The following is a 22,500-nucleotide window of genomic DNA, read 5'->3' on the forward strand; positions in this document are numbered from 1 at the left end:
TTCTCAATGAAAACACACACACCCCACAGAGAGCACTGCTATGGTCAGCCCAGCCTGGACCCCCTTCTCTCCTCCCCCCACCTCCCTCCCCTTCCCTCACTTGTCCAACACTCAACAGTAACACTTCAACAGCAGGCAGAGGCAGAGGCAGCCAGTTCTTCAAATTTGTGTCAACGGGCGGCCATCTAGGCCAGGGGGCCGTCTGCGGGGCCACCCAGGGTACGAACCAGGGCCGTTTAGTTAAACCAGCCGCCCAACCCCTGATAAAGGGGGCCCCCCCTGGGGGGCCGGCCACCGCACCGTGCTGCCGGGAAACCGGCCACACGTTGCTACGCTAGGCTACGCTATGGTACGCTCGCTAGCCGCGCTGTTTGAAGCTTGGGTTTCTATTCTGGGGGCTTTCGATGCTATTTGATCTATTTTTATTCTTTTTTTTCCTTTTTTTTCTTCTTCTTTGGTTTCGTCTCCTGTGGTACATCAGGATGATAGGAGGACGGAACAGGACGCGTGTGTTAACACGGAGACACACACCGAGCACACACAAACACGCACACATAGGCACACATGCACACGCACACATACACACACACACACACACACACACACACACATCCGCATACACATGGACACACATACATACACATGCACAAATGCACAAAAGAACACACGCGAAAACAGGCACATTCACACACCACAGACACACAAACAAACACACACACACACACACACATACACCACACACCCAAACACACAAGCACACGTAGCATTTGAAGATTGGTTTCAATATTATTGGTATACATTGTGTAGTGCCGATTGGGAAAATCCACAGCTGTTCATACTCTGTCTCTATTTATCCATCTCTTGGATTACCATTCTGTCCACACGCACACACAGATAGAGAGACGGGTTTCATAAAGAGACCCGTATGTAAACATTCTTTGTATTGTAGCAGGGCTTTTATATCAAAGCTGCAGACACACACAAACACACACACACAGACTCACATATAATGAGCAAACTCATCAATAACATTTGAATTAGCCCTGTCTATTGGTCTTGGTCTGTTCTCACACACTGTGGCGTGGTAATCAGATGGGCCCTGTTTGGCAGGTGAGCAAGATGAGCAAACACACATGCTGTTAATTATAAACAGTGCTGCTGCATGCTGGGAAATGATATAATGCTGTTTGGAGAGAGAGAGAGAGAGAGAGAGAGAGAGAGAGAGAGAGAGAGAGAGAGTGTGTGTGTGTGTGTGTGTGTGTGTGTGTGTGTGTGTGTGTGTGTGTGTGTGTGTGTGTGTGTGTGTGTGTGTGTGTGTGTGTGTGTGTGTGTGCGTGTTTGAAGTGTTTTGTAGTGTGGTGGCAAATGGGGAAAGCCCAGTAACCTCCAGCAAGTATTGCATAGGCACAGTAGCCAGGAGGGAAAAACCACAGGACCAATGTAGAAAAATAAACTCACACTGGCATGCATGCTCGCACACATTCACATTTCACACACAAGCGCACATGCACGCACATGAGTTAATTTGACAGACACACATACAGATTTATACTCATCACACACACACGCAAATGCATAGACATATACTCGTCATACACACCCACACACTCACACACACAAACACGCACACACACACACACACACACACACACACACACACACACACACACACACACAGACACACACACACACACACACACACACACACACACACACACACACACACACACACACACACACACACACACATTCGCTTGCACACTCTCACACACATGCAAACACACAGAGAGGCAGACCATGGCCTATTGTACTGCTCCAGTTAGTGATGCTGCGTATCCCTGCCAACGGGAAAGTCCACAGTGTGTGCACGGCGGAGCCACTCCAGAGTCCCGTCACGACATCTGGCGTGCACGACGTGGACGCAGCCAGCTGCCTGGCCGCGTGTCAAAGGGGACAGAGAGCAGGAGAGCAGCGGAGAAAGTGACTTAAATCGCCTCCAACCGCTCAGACTCCCGTCATCCAATGAGCAGCCGTCGTCTTTGTTTGTTGCCGTTAATCGCAGTGCGGAGCTCTCACGGAGCCTGATTACAGACGCCGGCCAGGTCTGTCTGCCCGCTCTCTCCGCGCTGCAGGATGTTGATGTCTAGGTGGGAGGATGGCAGCGCGAGGGAGGAGGGGTTGTGTGGGGTGCTGGCGAGCTGGTGAGCCCAACCATCATCGTCGTCATTATTGTCGCCATCGTCGTATAGATACTTAGAGTTGGGGTCGATAATACAGTTAAAGAATATAAATAAAAACCAGCACGCATGTGAAGGATGACAAACACCTTGGGTTTTAGTTTAGGGTCTTGCTCTTCTTTTGATTGTGTTTGCTTTGCTCAGTTTGCACTCCATGGTGTCTGGGGCGTATTTTGTTTTGCTTGGCTATACTTTCAGCTACTTTAACCATGGATTAGATAAACTCCTGTCCTCCCTTCCTATCTACAAGCTAATACGAACTCACTTAAAGGATATTTCATCGAGAGAGTCAGAATGCCAGGAATGTCAAGAGCTTAATCCTATCTTAGGTCCCCTACTGCGTACAACAATACAATATGGACCCGAATGAACCATACATGCAGTCAGGGGCAAGGATAAGATGTCTTACTCACACTCGCGCGCATGCACACACACACAAACACACTCACATAGACACTGATGCTAGTTATGCTCACTTGAGACCAACAAGACACTGCGCCTGAGCCTCTTTGGCGAAAATAATGCCGCAATTTTGGGGAAGGGGTCACCTCCGCTGCCACGGAGATGACCTGCTTCAAAGTTGAAATAATTTAAACCTTTGGCGCCATGTATGACCTAACAAGCTAACCAAAAGATCTGTCGTACAGTCCAAGACGCCACAATGCTGCCAAAAGCTGCGGCTGACTTTGTGTGCGTCGAAAACACGCGACACGAACGCAGGACCCGACCTGGCTTTTCCCGACGCGTCTCACGCGTCCCCCTGACTCCTCCTACAGGTCTTCACCGCCTCGCTCACCTGGGCGTTCCAGCTGCAAGCCGAGCCCCCCAAGTACCAGCACCGGGACCCTGTTACCTCTGAGCTGCTGCTGTGCGACCAGTGCCCCCCCGGCACGGCTGTGAAGCAGCACTGTACCCCGGACGGCCCCACGCTGTGCCGGCCCTGCCCAGAGAGGCACTACGCAGAGCACTGGCACTGGAGGGACACCTGCCAGTACTGCACCTCGGTGCGTATGCTGTTGGCTGTTCTTTTGTGTGGCGCATGCAATTGTTTTTGCATGTTTTTGTGTGTACGTGTAAGGGGGTGTGTGATCCCTGACGTAATGCAAGACCGTCCAACACCCGTCTGTGTGTGTGTGTGTGTGTGTGTGTGTGTGTGTGTGTGTGTGTGTGTGTGTGTGTGTGTGTGTGTGTGTGTGTGTGTGTGTGTGTGTGTGCGTGCGTGCCTGCGTGTGTGTGTGTGTATCTGTGATTCTGTGTGTTGTTTATTGTTGAGTTAGCGATGGTTACCTTATGATGTTTGAATATTTTAGTCCAGTTCAGTCACTATAAACTAGCCACACATATAATGCAATAAGTAAAGTGGCGATGTGAATACTTTATACTGATATAGCGTCCTCCTCCTAATATAATGCAGGATGTATTTTCTCCAACGAACACGTGTAAAATGTATATTAAAATTACACAAACTATTAATTTGGTTCCTAAAATGTAGAGTGTAGCCCATGGGGTTATCTGTGTTAAGTTATGTGGATGGACTCAACTGGATTCAGGCAGTAATACTGACAGTGCAAACTGGACAGAGCTGATTTTCAATCCCTTTGACTTAAAACAACTGGTTTTGAGTTGAAGATAAGTTTAACAAAACTTGAAAAGAAGACAAATTTCCAAAAATAGATTTAAACAAAAAGAAATCCTCAATGTCAAATAGTGATAACGATACATTGAATACGACATCACCACTGGGAAAACTTTATGTTAAACCTCAGACCTCATCTGGGATTTATTTGTGTGGAAGCGTGTGTGCACAAACATGGCATTGATTAAGACAAAGAGCTCTTTGGTTTTGATTCATCACAGCTGTATAATCATCAGTAAAGTCTCTGTTAATCACTAAGTGACAGGCATTGTGTTCGACAGCCAAGCCCCATGCAACAGTGTCTACATTTGGTTCGCTCTTGGTGATGACTTCTAATATTAAGTATTTATTTGGTGTTTGTGTGCGTGTGCGTGCAGGTGTGTAAGGAGAGGCAGCTGGTGAAACAGCAGTGTAACAGCACTCACGACCAGCTTTGTGAGTGTGCTCCGGGGTTCCACCTAGAGGTGGAGTTCTGCATCATCCACAACACCTGTCCAATTGGTTACGGAGTGGCGGCAGCAGGTAGGTTTATACAATGATACAAATAACACTGGGGTAGTTATAGTGTGTTTGTGGGTGAGTGAGCCGTTTAAAATATCGAGTTTAAAAGTTTAAGTCTGCAGAGGAATCACAAGGCAGTGATTAAATTCCTCATTACACCTCTTCCTCATTGAAATGTCAAACGCAAATCAGGTCTTCCAATAATATCTAATATTAGCTTTTTATTTTCATGATTTGGTTTTCAAAAAATCCCCGATGTATTATATTTAAATATTTAAATAAATCTGTATAAACGTCATCCTTTTCCGTTCGGACGTCAGTGATGATTGGTCGCCTAAGTTGACATTCTCCCACACTTTCCACACACTGCACAACGTGACTTTTTTTCCATCTTGAATAAACCTACCAGTGACTAACATTACCAGTGACAGTAATGTTTGTTTCACAATCACATGTGAACTCACTCACCCCAAGCAATTTCTTTTTTTACCTCCATAGAGCTCGGCATTATATTCACATTTACATTTAGGGCATAAGGCAGACAATTATATACAATGCAATTTACAGTAAGCACATTTGTCAGAGGAAGAGAAACAATATATCTCTGTGGGTACAATAAGGATGTCCGTAGAACCAAGTGCCAAGCACTAACAATCGCTAGGTTAACCCATTCCCCGTATACAACAAAGATAGGATGAGATGTTATTCAATGCTAATTACAATTTTTAAGTGCCAGGAAGTGCTACATACAATAAGTGCGTTCATTAAACGCCAAGACGTACAGCATACAATAAGTGCGTTCATTAAGCGCGGTGGTTAGAGTCGCCAGAGCTGCGTTAAGCACCTTGTTTGCTTTTTTTTTTCTGGCCGATGCCTTCAGAAGAGCGGTTTCGTGCCAGCCAATGTCTTCCATTCATTCATGTGGGGGAGAGACCTAGGGTCTGTCTATGTGGGGCCACTTAGGACTGTTTTTAAGGGGTTTCCCCCGGTTGCAGGAGCGCTGGCCTTTGTTATGCAAAGCGTAGCGCTGTGGCTTTGGGATATTTCAGCCACATTTTGAGCCTGGAAAGGCCTCGCTTTGGTCCGCACCACAATACACATATTTGACTCGCTGCAATGGGCTCTCAATGGGGCTATTTGTTTGCGACTCTTTGTCTCGTAACTCTCCTCGCAAACAAGGCAACACGCAAACCGCGTACGCACGCAGGAGGAGAGGGCACACAAACTCAGACACATGTGCGATCACACATACAAGCACACACAAATACTCACACATACACACAGACACACACACACACATACACACACTCACATACCCAATCTGACATTGTGTACATGCGTGTATATCAATGGATCTGGAACAACTTTACAGATGGGACGTATAAAATGCGGAAGCATGCTTTTTATTCGCCCTAAAGCCCTGATCTGATGAGCCAACCTGATTGTATCAGTGCTGTGGTTCCTGGGAGCCACAGAGAATAGCCTCTGACAGAGGAGATCAAAAGCATCAGGGATAGGCCGGAATAGCAACAAAAGGAAACCAGGAAACCAAAAGGTCAAATTAGATAACTGCTGCCACTACACCATCTCTGTACTGCCCCTAGCCTGTAGATTCAGAGTGAAGATTTGCTGGTTCCTGAATCAGCTTCAGCGCACGCTAGTTGTTTTTATGAGCTTTTTGCTTTGCTTTGCAAAAAGTGTCCCTTGGGAAGCAAATTCACTGAGAACGATTTACTAGGCGTTTCTGGAGTGACACAATTTTTCCGAGAGACATGTCCTTGATGTGAGTTTGCCTTGAATAGACATTTTATTTTCCGAGTCGTTAAGATCAATGGATTGCACGACTCACAAATCACAAATAAAGACCCATTCAATTCAAAGAAATTTAACAAAAATCTCGCAGACTTCACCCTTTCATTGGTTTTGAACACATGGGGGATGAATGAATTGAAACGGATGACATGTAAATATGTGATAAGAACAAATAAAATGTAAATATGTCATTCATTTCTTCCAGGAACGCCGGAGAGCGACACTGTGTGCGAGCGCTGTCCACAGGGCAGCTTCTCCAGCGTGGGGTCCCCCACAGAGGCATGCCGGCCCCACAAGAACTGCAGCGCCCTGGGCCTGAAGCTGCTGAGGGCTGGGACCCCCTCCAGCAACACGCTCTGTAGCCGGCCAGGCAAGAACCTGGCGCCGGAGTGCTCCCTGCCCCACATACAGTGCAACACAGGTAACACAGTCCCCCCGTGGAGCTGAGCATTGACAATACGCTTCAAGATTTGATTTTGTCGCAATGTGCCATGAGTTGAAAAGAGAGACGGAGGGTGAGAAGATATAATCATGGACTTTTCACTGCAAAACACAAACATATTCCGGAGACAGGAACATTAACATTTTACATTCAGGCCTTAAGCAGACGCTTTTTATATTTTATATTAAGTACATTTGTCAGAAGAAAGAGAAACAACCATATTTCGCTATCGGTATGGTACAGATGTTCATAGAAACAAGTGCCAAGCACATACAATTGCTTGGTTAACCCATTCCCCGTATACAAAAAAGAGACGGATTGAATGATGGATGAGAAACTTCTGAGAAACAACTTTCCATTCCGACACTGAGCGTTCTGATGCGTATCGATATTTCCCTGGTTTGGCAGGCCTGCCGTGTTTCTTTAGTTAATGGCCGTCAAACCCAGCATGGAGTTTGTACTTCTGAGAGGCCAGGGTAGTTTTGGGACACAGTCAACCACTTTGCAACCACTGTGGAGTGTGCTGACATCCACATGCTCATATACAAACACACACACATGCCATTATGTGATTTCCTAGTAAACCAAACCTCAACTATTAACTCATCCCACAATTCCGAATGTTGATACTGGAACATGTCCAGCACTATCGTTATTTTCTCCTATCCCCCGGGATTGGGAATCTCCTTGGTTAAAATTCTTGTTCAGATTCCATTCTTCTTCTTTTTTTATAACATTCCTTCCTCTCACATTTCCAAATGAAAACCCAGCAGGGAGAACCGACCAGAGAGATGAACAAAGAGGGATGTTTACGGTACTAATGTCATAACGGCCCCCCCTGATTGGCCAACCAAACATCTCCAACCCCCTTCCCACCCATAATGAAGATGAATTATCCCAGAGGAGAGTGACTCTCAGTCCTTGGAGGCCCGGGAACGAGGCCTGGCTCTTTGTTACTCTGCCATGGAAGGCCGATGCGGACAGTCACTGTAAGCACGCGGAACCTCAAGCATGATGCACTATTCCTGTTTCCCTGTAAAAAAACACAGCTCAAAAGAAAGAAAAAAAAATGAATCCATTCACAAATCGCATCGCAGCGTTCCCTCGGACCGCAGATCGTCTCCAGGAAACACTGAGACCGTTTAGCAGCTCGGCTTGTTATGGGTTAGGGCTCAAAGAAAAAACAGAGCCATTCGTCAAATTGGAAGCAGTCGAGGGGGGAACCCGGGAATTGATTCTGGGAAGGCGCCGGAACGCTGGTCGGTTCCAGACCTGGGCCGGCCAAGCTTTCATCACGCATCAGGAACTAAAACGAGGCCAGACCCTCCTTTAACAAGTTTGACAAATGATCAGTGGGCCTGCGGCAGAGCAGCCTAACTGAAATCCTTTCTGTGCTTTGTCTGTCGTTGCCTCGACCTCAGGGCTTCCTGTCAGGGTGCTAATGGAGCCGCGGCATGATAGGGGTCAGTTACCCTAGGGTTGGACTTGGACTCAATATCTTTTCGATATTTGGCCGATGTTGGGCACCAAATGTAGCTTTTTATTTGGATAGTACATTATTGGATCTCTACAATGAGCCCATATAATTCCCCAAACGTACCTCAAGAGCCCTCTGTCTCTCATCACTCACTCTCTCACTCAGGGGCCCCCAGACTTGTTCATGCCGTCACCCCTCTGTGGAGCCACTTTTGGTTCCACAGAGTATTATCAAATATTATTCTTACATTGTCATGTCAAAAGAATTTGACAATAAACATTTCTGTGTGTTTATTGTTCATCAATATTTTCCATCTCTGTGTCTTTAAAACAAATGATGAAATGACCAAAAAAGACAGTATGTTTATTTGTTCAGTACAAATATTGTCAGAGGCCATCCCCCGGCCAACATTTATGGGCCCTGATCCTCAGCTATGACCCCTGCGCGATCACGTTCAACTGAGCATCCATCTAGCCAGGTGCAGCCATGTCACCGACGGCACTGGCTGCTACACTCCACCTAGGTGGCTTTTGCTGGGCTCCTCTCCACGCAGATAATGATACATGAGGCTGGTGCTCCGTGTTGCCATGCAGGATTGTGTGTGGGGTGATGGCTGGTTGCAGATTGATTGCTCAATGTGCAACAGGTGTGCAGCCTCACCCAACGCCAGAGTCCAATCAGTCTGCCTCGGGGCAGGTGAGGCGGCTACGGCTCGTCCAAAATGTCTGCTCTTTTGGATGAACCACGGTGGTGTGGACCAACCACCTGCCAAGTATTTGAATCTGCTTATCCAATCAGTTCCCAAGGACGACTCCCCAGATGGTTCTGTGAACCGGTTGTCTGGCGCCTCAGCTTATCGACCTGACTCCTAGCTATCCCACGGATCTTGACATGTCTCTCCCTCTCTCACCCTCTCTCTCTGTCTCTCTCTTTCTCTCTCTCTGTCTCTCTCTCTCTGTCTCTCTCTCTCTTCAGCAGACATGACGCTGTGCGAGGAGACCATCTTCCAGTCGCTGGCGTCGCTGCAGCTGTCGGCTGTACCCGTGGAGCGGCTGATGGAGAGTCTGCCGGGCCGACGGGTCGACCGTAAGGGGCTGGAGCGGCTGAGGAAGGCCTGCGATCACCAGCAGCAGATCCTCCAGCTGCTTCGCCTGTGGAAGGAGAGAAACCGCGACCAGGACAAGCTGTACGGCATCATACAAGGTCGGCCATCTTGGAGTGGAGCGGAGGGGTTGTTGACATGTTGGCTAGGGAGGCATGTCAAGGATAAAAGGCGTGCTGGGTTTTTACTCTGCGTTTGTTTCATTTGTATTGACGTTGGAAACGAGTAGACCTAGAAAACGATTAGAAATTACTAAAATTAAAACACTTGAAGGCAGTTGAATCACCACAGTTTCACTTTTATTTTATCTATTTTTTAAAAGTACTGTGAACCAATTCCTTACATTAAGGCTCATCACTTACTGGCCTCCATTTTAAAATCCGAACTAACCATTAACAAAAAAAAGGATCCTTACTTCAAGACTTCTTGCCACTCCCCCATCAGCACCAGCATATTGTCATATGATGATGCTGAGCGATCACATCACACCAATTACATCAGACTAGTTAGGGCTGGCATGTCCTTTTATATTTACGGGCAAATGATTGCGCCCCCCTGTGGCCGTAGTGGTGCCATACGTTTGGATCAATCACCAACCACCAGCACTCGGTGCTGTGTATGTGTGTGCACACCCGCATCAGACCCAGCCTGACCCCCTGTCCCTCCGTCCCTCTCCCCAGGCGTGAACCTCTGTGAGCGGAAGGTGTCTCGCTGCGGCGGCCTGAAGAATGTCAGCCTGGACCACCTCAGGCTGCTCTCCGACAGCCTGCCGGGGGCCCGGGTGTCTCCGGAGGCCGTGACGGCCGTGACGGCCTCCTGCCCTCCGGCGCAGCACGTCCTACAGCTGCTGCACCTCTGGAAGAGGGCCAACCCGGGCCAGGACCTGGCCAAGGCCCTGAACCTCAGCCAGAAGGCCCTGCGGGGCACGGGGGCCCCTCGGGCCCTGCTGCGCGCCGTCAAGAAGGTGGGCCGCGTGCTGGGCACCACCACCGTGCACAAGATCTACGAGAAGATGTTCGCCGGCGTGCCCAAGGACGACTCGTGCTTCAAGACGCACAAGCCGCTCAATGAGTAGGAGGGGAGTGTAGGGTGGGATGGAAGGAAGAGGAGATAACTATTTAGGAGAAGTTGATACACTAACGCCCCCATTTTGGTTGTTTCGGAACCAACGGCGCACACACACTTTGACCTAGTGGGGCAAGCCGTCCCTACATATATGTATGGCGACGCACACACAAACACACACAGATAAAAAAGCAAACACTAAGACACACGTTTGCTCGTTGACAGTAGGCGGTTCAATAAGAGTAAAATAATCCACAGACTTGTTTTTAAGTAAGTTATAAACAGGGAGAAGCTTCACTACGTTGAAGGTGGGATTTGTCTAAAACCTAACCAAGGAGGTGAGAATGAAAGGGTGGGGATTTGTATTCCTTTTGTTGTGAATAGGAATCGATTGAACTCTAACAGGAAAAGAACTTTAATGAGCCAACCCCTACCAAAATGCACAGGCAACGCCTGAGGCCGCCATTTTCCAACGATACCGGGGACACGTGCCGAGCGAATTCGTCATTTTACATCGATTTGCATGAGACGGGTAAGGGGCTGGCCTGACCTTTTATGTTTGCCCGTGAATTATAGCGCCCCCCTGTGGCCGTAGTAGTGTTTTTGGTTACCTGCTTCCACGGGGGTAGGCCTAATATATTTGTGCCAAATATGAAAAAGCTTTAACCAATCAGGGGCTGAGCTTCTGCCGTTACCATTTTAGAATAATTACGATAAGAATCCCTACAAAAACAATAGGGATTCTCAGTTTCCCTTTGTGAATACTTAGTAATGAGTGACTATTTAAGATGTACATATTGCGCTATTTTATGGTTGAAGGTCAGATAAATATTGTGCGGTTTTCTCACCCTTTGAGAGGAAGGATTTGGTTTCACAATGAAATGTTTTTGTTTTGTTTTAGCCATTCTTTCTGGATTGATAAGTTTGTACTGGACTGCTGACAAGCTCATCAAAAGGATTTTCTGTTTTTGAAAGTAAGGTCAGTTTTAAATGAATGTACAAAGGAGTGCAATGGTTTTCTATTTAAAAAAAATTATAATTTTACTTTATTGAATTTGTCGAATCTGTTCGTTTATAAGGATTGAAAATACTGGATTTAAATGCTGAAAGTTCATAAAGTTATATTTGTGTTTATATTTTGTTGTATTCCTTTCCCATAACTTGACTGTTTGCTTTTCTAAGCTTTTGTACCTTTTGTGAATATTCAGATGGTCATATTAAAACACATTGTCAGTAAATGATCAGAGTTCAATGCTTACCCTTTGAGCATCTACATCCGCCTATACACACACCATCAAAGACCAGTTAACAGCACATTAAAATGCCCTCTATTGACCTCTATTCGTGTGAAAGGCATCAGGTTGCAATAATGAACAGACCTAGACTCATCGAAAAAGGGAAACCTTTTCTGCCATAGATATTAGTCCATAGTCCATACTATGAACCCATTCCTAACACATGACCAGAACCGTATTTGACCTGATGTATAATTAGTAATTATTACAAATATATACAGCTAATACAGTTGTAGGCTGGCCATCAAAAAGGAACGTAACCAATTCAGGCGATCAACCGATATTGGTGCTGAATGTATCTTGTAAGGAAAAGATGTGGTCAATGTCTCCATCGTGTGGCAGAACACCTATTGCAGAGCAGCTATTAAAACAAAGCAATAAAACAATTACAGATAAGTCTATTTATTTGTTTTAATATTCTTAGTTATTTTTCTCTACTTTGCAGGTAGACAATAGACTTCCCAGGATCAGTTTATTCCAAGAAAAAAATTAATTCAATATAATTACAATCAAAAATCAAAAAAGTAGCTAATTGTTGAACTGTGCATCTTGCAGGTGAATTTAGCTTCTAAACATGAAGGCGTCAGTGTCTCTTTCTACTTAGAAACAGATGCGCAGAGAGAAAGACCAGGAAGGTGAAACTGCCATCAGGACTTTTTGATGATCGATATGATTTTGTTTTGTAATTTACAGCAAGTAAGCAAATTCGTTTAGACCGACACACATTTTTTTATATTTCCATTCGTGTTGACTTGGGACTTAAATTTAGCATTTTTGTACACCTCGCCTCAAAAACTCAATCATCTGTTATAGATTATCATCGCTGTATCATCTATCAACAATCTTCAAACATTGAGTAACCCACACAATATAAATGCATTGGGTTAGCAATGTCTTGTGTATCTTCCCGGAATGGCTTAGTTGAATTGGGGAACAAGCCAAAACAGCCCTCCCTACTTCATTGGTTTTCAAGTTAAAAATAAAGAAGAAACATAAAAATAAAGTAAACATTTGACACATGAAATTAAATGGTTTGTTGAACATTATATCTCTTCGTGGCTGTGATTAACCTAAACTGCACTCTGAATCTGCCTCTTGTATGAAAAGTGCTGTATTAATAAAGTTGCCTTGCCTTACATTGCCTTAACAATTGTAAACATACTTAATGACTAATTTTAAATTACTTAAAATCTTTGACTAAAGACGGACGTGGTTCATAGCAAACACGTCACGCATGAGAACTGACATGGAGGTGTGTACAAGTGTACAAATAAATTGTATGGTTGAAACTAAATAAAAGAGAATGAAAAGAATGATTGTGAAAAATGTACCAAGGTCACCCTAGGATCTATACTGCTTGCGTCCCCACAAATATCCGTAGATATTGATCACAAGTTATCTAACCCGATTCCCCATTATTTAGCATCTTTGAAATAAATTGTTGTACTAACATTGACATAGAAATAAAAACTAACACTACAAACTCTATATCCTTTATAAAGAAGTATCTTCGCACTTGCGAAGATATTTAGATGCGGCATCGGTCGGGTCTTTCTACATTTCTACAGTTTGGAAGACGTTTTTCTGACCCCGCCCACAAGAGCGGGGTCAGAAAAAGCGTGGGTTGTTACAGGTCCGCCCCCAGGCGATGAATTTCATCCAGGACAAAGTCCATGTCCTTGGTGCTGACCCAGGGGCTGATGATGATCATCCTGAAGAAGTTGGCATTGATTCCATGGGACTGGTAGCCCACCATCATGCTGCCCGTCTTCATCATGCGCTCCTTGATCTTTGGCGCCACCTTGAGGGAAAGCAGACAGAGAACATTCATCAGAATGCATCATGGGAATTATTTGTTGCTGATACTTGTTAAAATGTTGTTAAAATGTAATGTAAAATGTAAATGTAAGTAATGCTGAAACAATGTAAATATACCATAACCGCATGCTGATCAAAACTTTGTAAATTATTTTGTCGCGTCTCTCGCATTAGAAAAAGTATTTTCTAATGCAAGTATTTCAAACACAAAAATGTCTCCCCGTAAGGAAAAATAATCAAACTATTTATAACCCCACAATAACCCGAAACATTCTAATGATCCTGTAATTGCGATGGGATGTCTCAACGTACAAGTCAGATACATATGATGAAGATCATTAGCTTCTCTGCAGTCCTGCTAGCATGACTTAGACTTGACACAGCTTTAGCTGCAATCCAATATGAATGATCAGCTCAAATATCTCCCCTTTGTTGCCAAGTAGTTGCTAGTGTAAGAGTGTGTGTGTGTGTGTGTGTGTGTGTGTGTGTGTGTGTGTGTGTGTGTGTGTGTGTGTGTGTGTGTGTGTGTGTGTGTGTGTGTGTGTGTGTGTGTGTGTGTGTGTGTGTGTGTGTGTGTGTGTGTGTGTGTGTGTACTTGCATGTGTCTAAAATAAATGTAATTAAATCCCAACACAACAACATTTTGGTAATGTAATACTCACAGCTTCAACCTTTTGCCAGAACTCAGGGCTATCTGGAATTTTCCTCATACTTGGTGGGATATACCAAAAGCAAACATTTGTATATTCTGGCTGAAAGAGACAAAATTGCAACTCATTAACAGATTGTAATGTGAAAGTGTTGAATGAATGAATAAGAATGACATATTTACCTCCATCAAGAGACGAAAGCCATCCCTCTTTTTGATACCCTCTGTGAGATATCTGGTAGAAAGTTTCAACAAAGAATATATAAAAACAAGGATTCACCTCTCTCCATCCTAATTTGTGAAAATACAAAAAAAGTATCCTAGATTTCACAGCTGACAACCGAAGGAGGGAATGGACTTTAATGATAGGCTATGTGTCACTGATATGGTTAGGCAAATGCTTAAATTGTACATTCTAAAATAAATCTAGTCTAGTAAGTATTCAACATTAGACAAGAGAACAGGAAATGTATTTGTCATAGGTTGGACTGAAGGATTAACAAGGCATTCCAAAACTATGCATTGTCATGGTAAGTGACCTATTCCATTGACCCGTCGACATTTCTCCTAGTTCGAACAAAGGTCGTGTGGGGCCACTTCTGGGTCGTCTGGGGGCACGAAGAACAGCAATACTGCCATGACCCAGAAACACTGCACCCAGAGCCCTGAATAGAACTGAACTGTCTAACACGCTTCTGAATTAGTGCCAAGCAAAGTTCAAAATAGCAACCATTCTCCACCCCAGCCGAGTGAGAGTAAAAGCCTCTGCCTGAGTCATTCCTCGAGTCTACACAACTTAAAGGGAAACCAAACCATATAATGACATATTTGACAGGAACAGGGACGTAGTTACATGGTAGTGCTGTTGATGGGACCTTGTCCGAACCTCAACTCACATGCCACAACTTTTAATAACATAGGACTAGTGTGCATAACTGGCATTCAAAAAATGCATTGGTGTCTCAACAGTTTTATGGTGTAAATATGGTATGACAAGCATATAGATGCTGAGCCAGATTTTTGCCCCAAAAAACAAACAGATTGAACCTTTCTTTGTCCTGGTAGAGAACAAATTGCAATGCACAAATGAGAAATTGGCACCTTGAGAATCGGTACTGGCCTGACCTGAATCAAGGAAACTAACAGCTGTGCTACTCCTACCAGAATGGTTACACTCATTTGCATTTCCTATCATGACGGTATGATGAGTAATGTATTGATTGTTACTGAATATACCTATTTGACACTTTGGCTAATCTTTGGCCAAATTTCAGATTGTAATTTCAAAATGTTGAATTAGAACGACAGTTTGGCTCTGAAGAAAACCAGCTGGTTAATATGTTGTCGTGTTTAGGGAGGGTGGCTGCGGGCCCTGAAGCACAGCTCTCCATGTTTTAGACTTAAAGGGGTGATATTATGCTAAATCTGCCTTTTCCTGTGTTTTAGAGACATCACAAATGGGCGTGTCCACCTAGATGTATGATGGAAAGATATGCAACATGTGCTACAGTCCACTGGTTAGGCTGGTAGACGGATCTATCCACCATACACTTGTCACTGAAAACAGGAAAAGGCCAACGGCTTTAAAATTGCCAATCCAACTCCGACCTGGTGGCACAATATCACCCCTTTAAAACGGTCACAGAGACATTTGCCACCTCTCGTAATTTCTCTCACCCGGCCGTCACCCAGAGTTGCCCAACAGACAGGCTCCGACTACATCAACCCCTCATCAGTGATGGAGATCACATGTCATTATAATAGTAAAGGCACACCCTGGAATCTACAGAGACTGTAGTCAGCAGCCGTTGTCCAGTTGGCAAAGGGGGGAAGGTGAACAAGAGCTCATTTGGTTCCGTCGTAATAGCCTGCTCACATTTCGTAGTGTAAGGACAGCCAGTGCCTCTCCAACTGATAGAAGGTGTTGTTTCCAACAATCCTCCATTTGTTTATGTCAAAACAAGGTCAAACCAAATGGCCGGTCCCAGGCCGTCTAGCTCATAGCCAGAGCGATATACCTTATCAAGGGAGACATTGCATCTGTTGTTTTTTGATTCATGTTTTCTTTTGTATAATACTAACCCCCAAACCTTTGGTTCGGTGAGAAGAGTTATCGATCAGCAGTAGTCGTCCATTTGGCTAAGGGGGGGAGGTGAACCAGGGGGTCTAGGGCTCATTTGGTTCTGTGGTACTAACCTGGCCATCTCCAGGGCATGGTCCACCCTGCGCTCCAGCTCTCTGGTCCCCAGGGCCTTCCACATCAGCCAGAAGCGGAACGCGTCTGCTTTGCGGCCGCACTGGATGCTCTTGTCACCGGTGTCACAGCTGATGTCGTAGAACTTGTCCTTCTGGAAGAGATAGGAGGCGCAGGCAGAGTGGCAGCGTTGCAGAAGGCCCTGGAGGAAGACAAAAGAGACGAGATGAATGAAGACGGGCTGCAAGATGAGACTGAGTACGAGTATCAGTATGAGTCCTCCTGAGTATTATGAAGTTTGTCTTCCAACTTCCAACTCTATCTTCAAAAGTATAGATCCGGAGTTCATTCTAACCTCAAACAAGTGATTAACAGTAGCCGCGTTTACATGGCACATCTGATCCGCATAGATTTCTATGCGGCATAGATCTGTTCCTAAAATGTGTTCCGAATGTACTGTATACATGGCAGTAACAAAAGTGTCCGTTATGTCTCTCGCGCACACCTGACACATCTCTGGACCGGCGGCGACATAATGGATGTCTTATCATCCATTATGATCTCCTTCAATTAAGAAGGAGCAGGACAGCGCAGCAACGTCAATTTCTCGTCAGATCTTTATTTACCCTAAGCTCCGCCGCAAACAAGAGGAATTTGGATGCGAGTCCGCAGCCAAGACTGGTGGGAGAGAGTGGTCTTACGGGAATTTAGTGACCAGGAATCCTCGAAGGTCCAATTGCGCACTACTGCAGATGCCATCTCTCTAAGTTAAGAAGTATTTTAACGTTCAGCCTGCAAAAGTACGAGTAGTAGCCTACTCATTTACAGTTATTTCGGACGCACGCGGACACGTCATTAATAAACACCCATGTCCCGTCGCTAAGCAACCGGACACGCTTACCGGACTACTTTTACGGAGTGATAACAAAGACGTCAATCAGGCAATAAATCCACTTTCCTTGACAGCGGTGAAGTTTGGTGTGCTTAAAAGTACCGACGGAGCTCAGTGGACCAATGGCGAACTACTGCGGCTGCTCTAAATTAAACCCCAAACTATTCGGAATAAGTGTATACATGGCGATTAAAACGGACTACACCACCACTTCTATTCGGCATATAATCTATGCCGAACAGATAATTGTATTCCGAATGAGGCGTATACATGATAACAGATGTGTCCATGTAAACGCGGCTACTTTGTCAAAGTGTGTAACAGTCGAGCATTCCAAGAATGATAAAGCAAAGGTTATTAACCCTTCATGTCGACCTGTTAACATATGAAGGGCATTTCATCAACAGAATCACACACACATCTGAGCGTACAGTAAACACAGTTTGTGTCCGGACCGGTTTATTTTGGTACCAATGGGCCAAAATAAACAAGGTTTTGGGACACCCAAGGTTTCTAGCCTGGTTCTGACCAGGGAGTTGAACGGCCATTTTCTAAAGTTACTAAAGGACAGGGTAGTCTTAGCTTTGTGCTTTAACATCCGTTCCCAGGCGTACCATCTCATGAGGGAGAACTCACAGAGGCAGATGTTTTGATTTGGCGGCTAGTGAGAGGATGAGGGACCTACGAGGGAAGGATGTCCTCAGAAATCAGCAATGCAAGGCGACCGCCAGCTCGTCGGGAGCAAACAGGATGAGGTGTCACAGGCCAATCCGCTCTACCCCAAATGCCGCCCGTAGAAAACCGAGCCCATCAACGAGTCCACACTTCCAGGGGGATTCTCCCCTACGAATATTGGAATCGTGTTCCGCCTCTTACCGTTTTATCCCGGACCAGGAAGGCACTGCACTGCTGGCCCGCCATCAGCATCTTGTGGGGGTTCCACGCCACAGAGTGAGCCCTGCAGTGGAGCCACCGCCGAGGGGGAAACAAGAACGGTTAACAGGGAACAGCTTGTGTTTACTAAACATGACTAGAAGGAAGATGGAGGCACTCACTATTACACTGAGTGTACATGACAACAGACGTAGAACGTCAGAGTCGATTGGAGTTCGGGGAACTGATATGGAAAGCTGTGATGATGATACCAGTTTAATTACCCGCGATTAACCTGAATGTACCTCAGACGATTAATCAATTATCAATAAAAGTGGTCTTATCTTGTTAATATTAGTCTGTTTTTTTTTGGCAGCCATTACAATTTCTAATACTTAACAATAGGTAACAAGTACAATAAATCACAGTAATACACATTAGTACAAAGTATTAGCATAGGGTTTAGGGTTAGTGTTAATCCTCACCCTAACCCCCCCTAATTGTAGAATGTATAAATTAAAATTTGGCACTTGTCTTTCCGGCCATGGATCCACTTTGCCGAATGTTATGCTGAATCTAAAAGAGTGTGTTCTCCTAGCCTCACCTTTGGACGCCCTTCAGCAGGTGTTTGTGTTTGTTGGACAGCAGGGCTGCCCCTCCCCAGCAGGCCTGAGGGACGAGACAGACAAACCGAGAGATGGATGTTACGGAGATGAAAACGTCAAGTCAATGTGGAACTATTAGCCGTCGCAAAGCACACCATTATAATTTTAAAACATTGACGTTCAAATATACATTTAGGGCATTTAGCTTGCACTTTTATCCAAAGCGACTTACAATGAGAACATTGGTCAGAAGAAAGAGAAACAACAATATATCGCTGTCGGTATGGTAGAAAAGTGCCAAGCACTTACAATTGGTTATCCCATTCCCAATATACAACAAAGATAGCAAGGATAAGACGTTACAGAATGCAAAGTTATCTTTTAAGCACTTAAACCCCATTGGAATGCAGGACAACCCAACTCTAGCTCTGAAAGACAATTGAGTCTTTCAATTGTCTTCGATGTTCGAATGGAGAGCGAACTCACATCCACATGCAGCCACAGGTTGTGCTCTTCACAGACGTCTGCTAGCTCCTCTATTGGGTCGAAGGATCCCAATACCGTTGTTCCAGCTGTCGCACTGACCATGAAGGGTACCGCTCCCTGAAACACCCCCGCCAAGCACGTACACACACACACACACACACACACACACACACACACACACACACACGCACACACATACAGTTCAAGTATTAAACCACACACACAAATTTCAAGCTTTACACCACACCCGTAGGTTACAGAAATGACCTTGTGTACACGATGGAAACAAGGAACAAGGGAAACAAAAAAGGGTTTCTGTGTAGCGTTAGGCTAGCGGCGGGCAGCTTGAATCCACGTTTGAGTTGGAGAAGAGTTTCTACATGTAGGCTATCGAGAGCATCATGTCTGTACAGCCGGTTCAGTGCCTCACCGGGACACCCCACAAGTCCATTAGAGAGGTCTGCCCTTAGGAGGGGGTAAAGCCAGAGAATGGCGTGCGATTGCCCAACCGCGGTAGAGAAGGAGCTGGCTTCTCCTTATGCCAGCCATGACGGCCAAAGCGACTCTCATTCAGGTGACATCTGGTCATGTCCTCTGAGACCCCAGCCAGCTCCGCCCACACTGTCCAGAATTGATACTGATGGGCAGATTTCTTCATCCCTTGTCAATGCATTCTATTTATATTTATTTATTGCTCGAATGCTTTAATCAGCACATTCTGGGAATCAAGCGTCACATTGCTATAACTGATATCCTTCTTGTTGTCTGATAACGTGCATATTGCCACACATTTGAAACGACATGGCTACAGTATGCATGCTCCTAATTCAATCCAGTATCACTAGTAAGGGTAACATCTCATCTTTAACCGTTGAGCATGTTGCGACAGTGTGAACTTGACCTACAACTCTAGTGCTTACCTCACTTATGGCCGTACGGATCTGCTTCTCCAGCTCCTTTGGAATCATTTTCCCGCTTGGGAAATAAACAAACGTATGAATCAATGAACGAACGCATGGGACAAACATGGTATTATTATATTATTTTTCTTTTTAGCAGAGTGGTCAGAATGACTAGCTGTTGCAGGACAAACAGAGTGAAGGACTAGGAGAAGGCAGGATCTTGTATTCTGTGATCCTGCTGTATTCTGTGTGAAAATCATCAAACCTTTGGTCAGCTGGCACCACATAAACGTTCTTCGTGCCGATTCCAAGGAAGGCTGCTGCCTTGGCAACCGAATAATGACACTGAAAAGACAAAACAACATTTACTTAGAATCCATTTTCTATTGTCGATGCTAATTCAAGTGGTCAACCTCACATTTCATACATGTTCACAATGCATTTCTTTGTACTTGAAGGACAATTCCGATGTAAAATGGATTTGGGATATGTTTGGTATGATAACGACTTAGAACATTCGTTTTGGATCACCCGTCGACGGCATCTTGCTTTTGAGACTCGATAGGTAGAATGACGAACACAGAGATTGTGACATCCGTCAGCAACACCCAAGCTCTGTGTTCGCCGATCTACTTAATCGAGTCTTAAAAACAAGATGGTGTTAGCGGGTGAACTACTGATGGTTTTGTGTGTATAAAATGTGCTTTTTAGTAAACAATCTGTACACTTACAAAGTTATCAATGCCTCGTTTTATATGTTAAGACCCTTATTATACTACCAAAGAAGTGTTGGGCTACTTCTAGCCTTTTAAGCGGTTTAAAATAGTGATTTAGTTTTTACCACAACAAATTCCCCCATTGTTCCAAGTTTATAGAGTTTTGGTAGAATCGGCTAAAATCAGCCAACTGGAGAATGCGTCTATACGCGCTTTTTTGCCCAAATGAACATTCCAACTCGTTATCATACTAAACATGTCCCAGATCCATTTTACACCCGATTTGTCCTTTAAGTACCTGATTTACATGATGTAAATGTAGGCTTAAACTTGGCATTTAATGGTCCTTTACCACTAAAAAGACCATTGGAAGATGCATACATCCCCAACCAGCCTCTGAAGATTATCATGCAAATGGGATGATTACTTTTAAACAAAGACCAAATCTGTAGGAACTATTAATAGAAACAGGACATTGCAATACACCTACTTCCTCGGATGTAAACAGAACGAGGCGTGGACAGGCCGAGAGGCCCTGCTCTTTGACCTCGGGGAAGCGCTGGAACCTGGCAAGGTTCATGGCGTACATATTGGACATGGATCCACCTACAGTCGAAAAATAAAACATTTACAACTAGGTTTGGCTAGCTAGCTCCTCATCAGGTCAGGGTCCCCCTGCTATGATCGAGATTATTTAAGTTCAATCATTTCATATTGTGCAATGCTTTGTTGAAGATACAACTTCTCTCATGGTATGAGTGCACTCATGACCGACGTTTGGGATGGTAATTTATACGATAGGGACATGTATACCTGGGTTGAAGATGCCATCGCCTCCCTCTACCCAGCCTATCATCTCCATCATCTTTTCCAGCACAACCTTCTCTATCAAACAATGGACTGGTGCCATCTCATAGGTGTACCTAACATAAACGTATTGGTAATACTTTACAATAGGAAACAAGTACAATATTCACAGTAATACACTTTAGTACAAAGGATTAGCATAGGGTTTAGGGTGTTAATCCTCACCCTAACCCCCCCTAATTGTAGAATGTATAAATAACCGTAGTCAACGTGAACCCCATTACTGAATGACCATTCAGACCATCAGATAACTATTAATGAATGCTTACTACTGTATTAATAATGGTAAATCAATGCACACTTATTGGGAAGAGTTGCTAACAAAAAACAGTACACAACTTTACTACAAACAATATTACTACACACAATAAAAATCAGGTTGGTGGCTGAGATTAAATTCAGCCAGCATACAATATCTATCGTATCGATACAATTTGTAATTATATCTAACATCCCAGAGAATGCTGTCAGCTACGTGATTAAATACGTTTTTGGCTGAATGCTTTTGGTGTAGTGCAAGCCGTGGGTGACTCACAGACTGGGTTGGGTTGCGTCGGTGACAAAGGATCCCACCATGGCATAGTGGTCCAGCCCCACATACAGCTGGTTAAAGAAATGAGGATGGTCTGCACACACACAAAGCATCTGTCAGAACCTTTTCACAATTTACAACCAATTTTGCCAGCAGAGCCGATTGCAAATCAGCTTATTTCTTTTCACTCGGTCTAAAAATATCTTTCAATGGTGGCCATCTCTGTATTCATGACAGTGTCATGTGTAAATTATTCACAGCTGTTTGACTCCATTGACTCACTGTGGGAGGAAACTAAAGTGGATAAGAATCCCTAAGCACATGCGGAGAACAGGTCCAACAGGCAGTTAGCAATCAGCACCGTTACTGGGGGGTATAAATATAATTTGTCCTCTTTCA

The 22,500-nt window shown here is 44.7% G+C and overlaps 2 protein-coding genes across 6 annotated transcripts in view; one reads left to right on the forward strand and one right to left on the reverse strand.

The window, feature by feature from the left end:
- The window catches only part of LOC132459354 (tumor necrosis factor receptor superfamily member 11B-like), a 17,701-nt gene extending 6,188 nt beyond the window's left edge, over positions 1-11,513 (forward strand). The window contains exons 2-6 of one of the 2 annotated variants that reach the window (XM_060053826.1): positions 3,014-3,241; positions 4,251-4,395; positions 6,392-6,607; positions 9,081-9,308; positions 9,888-11,513. In XM_060053826.1, coding sequence (XP_059909809.1) covers positions 3,014-3,241; positions 4,251-4,395; positions 6,392-6,607; positions 9,081-9,308; positions 9,888-10,282 — 1,212 coding nt within the window. In that variant the 3' untranslated portion in view covers positions 10,283-11,513. The remainder of the gene's footprint in view (positions 1-3,013; positions 3,242-4,250; positions 4,396-6,391; positions 6,608-9,080; positions 9,309-9,887) is intronic. The other variant, XM_060053827.1, reaches the window with a different exon arrangement.
- Positions 11,514-11,953: 440 nt separating this feature from the next.
- Positions 11,954-22,500, reverse strand: part of LOC132459353 (acidic amino acid decarboxylase GADL1-like) — a 15,248-nt gene continuing 4,701 nt past the window's right edge. For 3 of the 4 annotated variants that reach the window (XM_060053823.1, XM_060053822.1, XM_060053824.1), the window contains exons 4-15: positions 22,105-22,195; positions 21,516-21,625; positions 21,193-21,308; positions 20,252-20,331; positions 20,005-20,059; positions 19,085-19,201; positions 18,598-18,662; positions 17,997-18,078; positions 16,231-16,430; positions 14,218-14,269; positions 14,048-14,137; positions 11,954-13,368 (exon numbers count right to left, since the gene is read on the reverse strand). In XM_060053823.1, the coding sequence (XP_059909806.1) occupies positions 13,195-13,368; positions 14,048-14,137; positions 14,218-14,269; positions 16,231-16,430; positions 17,997-18,078; positions 18,598-18,662; positions 19,085-19,201; positions 20,005-20,059; positions 20,252-20,331; positions 21,193-21,308; positions 21,516-21,625; positions 22,105-22,195 (1,232 nt within the window). In that variant the 3' untranslated portion in view covers positions 11,954-13,194. Of the gene's footprint in view, positions 13,369-14,047; positions 14,138-14,217; positions 14,270-16,230; positions 16,431-17,996; positions 18,079-18,597; positions 18,663-19,084; positions 19,202-19,514; positions 19,644-20,004; positions 20,060-20,251; positions 20,332-21,192; positions 21,309-21,515; positions 21,626-22,104; positions 22,196-22,500 lie in introns of those variants that run through there. The other variant, XM_060053825.1, reaches the window with a different exon arrangement.

This window comes from Gadus macrocephalus, chromosome 6 (assembly GCF_031168955.1).
Source record: "Gadus macrocephalus chromosome 6, ASM3116895v1".
Lineage (NCBI taxonomy): Eukaryota > Metazoa > Chordata > Actinopteri > Gadiformes > Gadidae > Gadus > Gadus macrocephalus.